The 2,500-nt window shown below is 42.8% G+C and overlaps 1 protein-coding gene across 1 annotated transcript in view; it reads right to left on the reverse strand.

Moving 5' to 3' along the window:
- Positions 1 to 53: 53 nt before the first annotated feature.
- The window catches only part of LOC125036689 (U-scoloptoxin(01)-Cw1a-like), a 4,875-nt gene continuing 2,428 nt past the window's right edge, over positions 54 to 2,500 (reverse strand). Inside the window, exon 4 of the mRNA XM_047629499.1 lies at positions 54 to 664. Coding sequence (XP_047485455.1) covers positions 533 to 664 — 132 coding nt within the window. The 3' untranslated portion in view covers positions 54 to 532. The remainder of the gene's footprint in view (positions 665 to 2,500) is intronic.

Below are 2,500 nucleotides of genomic sequence, written 5' to 3' on the forward strand. Positions count from 1 at the left end.
AAAAGAATTACACACCCATTTCATCTTCCTTCCAGGGTAAAGTAAAATAAGGCTTGATGTATTTCGCTTTTATTACACATAATCATAATATTTACAATTCGAGAAGCGGCGCTGTGTAAAGGTAGTAGAAGGAAGAATAGGAAAAGAAATGATAATAATAACCATTTAAACCATTCCCAAGCATGACGATCTGAAACCATTGTTTTCACCTTTTTTCGTGAAATAGATGAAAACATTTGTTTAAAGTGAAAAAAGATGAAAAATAGAGAAAATAAAATCTACCACGACCTCATATTTGAAAAAAGACGTTCATACACGTTCCTTCTTCTTCTTCTTCTTCTTCTTCTTCTCCTCCTCCTCTTCCTCTTCCTGCACTTCCTGATTTATTATTTTTTTTTTTTTTTTTAAGTGAAAAGAAGAAAAAAAAAGGACAAAGAAAAATCTACCAGATATCGTTCACACACACACCTCTGGCTTATACATATTTCCTCACGTGGAGAAATAGAGTAAAGGAGAGGGCAGCTTAATCTCCTTAGAATATACCGTTAACAGAACCGTCGCGGAACTGAACATCCTCCCTGCCGAAATAATCGTTGATGTTATAGTAACTGGCGGCGGCTTCGCAAGGCAGGGCGTACTCGGGGAAGTTGCAGGTGAGGGTGGACTGTAGGGGGAGAGAAAGAGGGGGGTGGGTGAGTGTTGTAGTAGGAGGAGGGGGAGGAGAGAGAAAGAGGGAGGGAAGGAGGGAGAGAGGGGAGGTGGGTGAGTGTTGTGTTGGGGAGAGGAGAGAAAGAGGGAGGGAGAGGAAATGGGTGATTGTTGTAGGGTGAGAGAAAGAGAGAGGGAGAGTTAGATGGGTGAGTGTTGTAGGGAGTGAGTGTTGTAGAGAGAGAGAGAGAGAGAGAAGGAGAGGGTGAGTTTGGTAGAAGGGAGAGGGAGAGGATCAGTGTTATAGAGGGAGAGCGAGAAGAGGTAGAAAGGATAAAAAAGGGAAGGGGAGAATGGAAGGAGAGAGAAAGAGGGATGGAGTGAGTGATAGGGATGAGAGAGGAGAGAGAAGGAGAGATATGGTGAGTGTTGGAGGGAAAGATAAAAATAGTTGAAAGAAGGTGGACTGTGGGGAAGAAAAGGGGAGAGGGTGAGGGAGAAAGTGAAACAAGAAGGAGAGAGAAGGTGATGTGTTTTGAAAGATGGAGGGAGAGGCAAAGAGAGTAAAGAGAAGGTCAAGAAAGAGAGACGGTGAGTGAGACGGAAGGCAGTGAATATTACAAAGTGTCACCAAAGAAGAAATTGAATAGAGGCTATAGGTGTCGCGGGAAGACTAAACGAGAGTAGATAGACAGACAGATAGATAGATAAACACACAGATCTGTCTCTTAGTTCCAGAGAGAAATATATCGAGAAACAAGGAGATGAATATTAATTTGAACTACGAAAGAAAGAGAAAAAATAAAGAATCGGAGATAATGAATATTAAAAGGAGATTAGTAGGAAACGTGAGTGAGAGAAAGAGGGAAGAAGAGAGAAGAAGAGAGAAGGTGAGAAGAGGGTGAATAAGAAAAAATGCAAATTGGTTAGTGTGAAAGGGAGACAGAGAAGAGTAGGAAAAGTATGAGCGAATGAGAGAGATAACCTAACAGAAAACATGAGCGTATAAGAGAGAGAGAGAGAGATAAAATCTAAACATCCAAACAAGAAAACAGAAAGAAAGGACTAAACAAAGAGAAGTCACGAAGTACCGAAAAAACAAGAAAACAGACACAAGAAAATAAAGCCAGAGAAGAGAGAGACGCAGACGAAACAGACGATAAATGCTAAAAGACCCTAAAAGTGCGAGGGCGTGTGAGGCCAACGACAGCAGAAGAGAAAGAGAAAGTGAGTGGGCGGCGAGAAGGGTGACTGCTGAATGAATGGGCGTAAGTCGATCCGGGCAGGAAGGGGAACACGACTAAGCATCGAGTACGAGGAAGAAGAAAGAGGGAAAGGAGGAGGAGGATAAAAAGAAAGAGGAAAAGGAGGAGCAGGAGAAAAAGAAAGAAGAGGAGTAGGAGGAGGAGGAGGAGGATCAAAAGAAGAAGGAGTAGGAGGAGAAGATGGAGAAGGAGGAGGAGGAGGATAAAAAAAAAAGAGGATGAGGAGAAGAAGAAGGAGAAGGGGGATGAGGAGGAGGAGAAGGAGAAGGGGGAGGAGGAGGATAAAAAAGAAGGAGGGGGAGGGTAAAGAGAAGGAGGAGAAGAAGAAGGAGGAGGAGGAGGAGCAGCAGGAGAAGAAGAAGGGGGGAGAAAAAGAAGAAGGTGATGATGATGATGATGATGATAATGATGAAATAAAAATAGAAGAAGAAGAAGAAGAGGAAGAAAAGTAAAGAAGAGAAATGTATACTGGAAGATGCAATTCCTTAAATGGAAGATGATTGCAACTGAGAAAGGGCGTGGCGTCTGTGTGCGTGTGTGTACGTATGTATGTGTGTGTCTGCGTGTGTGTGGTTGGAGAGTGAAGA

This window comes from Penaeus chinensis, chromosome 2 (assembly GCF_019202785.1).
Source record: "Penaeus chinensis breed Huanghai No. 1 chromosome 2, ASM1920278v2, whole genome shotgun sequence".
Taxonomy (NCBI): Eukaryota; Metazoa; Arthropoda; class Malacostraca; order Decapoda; family Penaeidae; genus Penaeus; species Penaeus chinensis.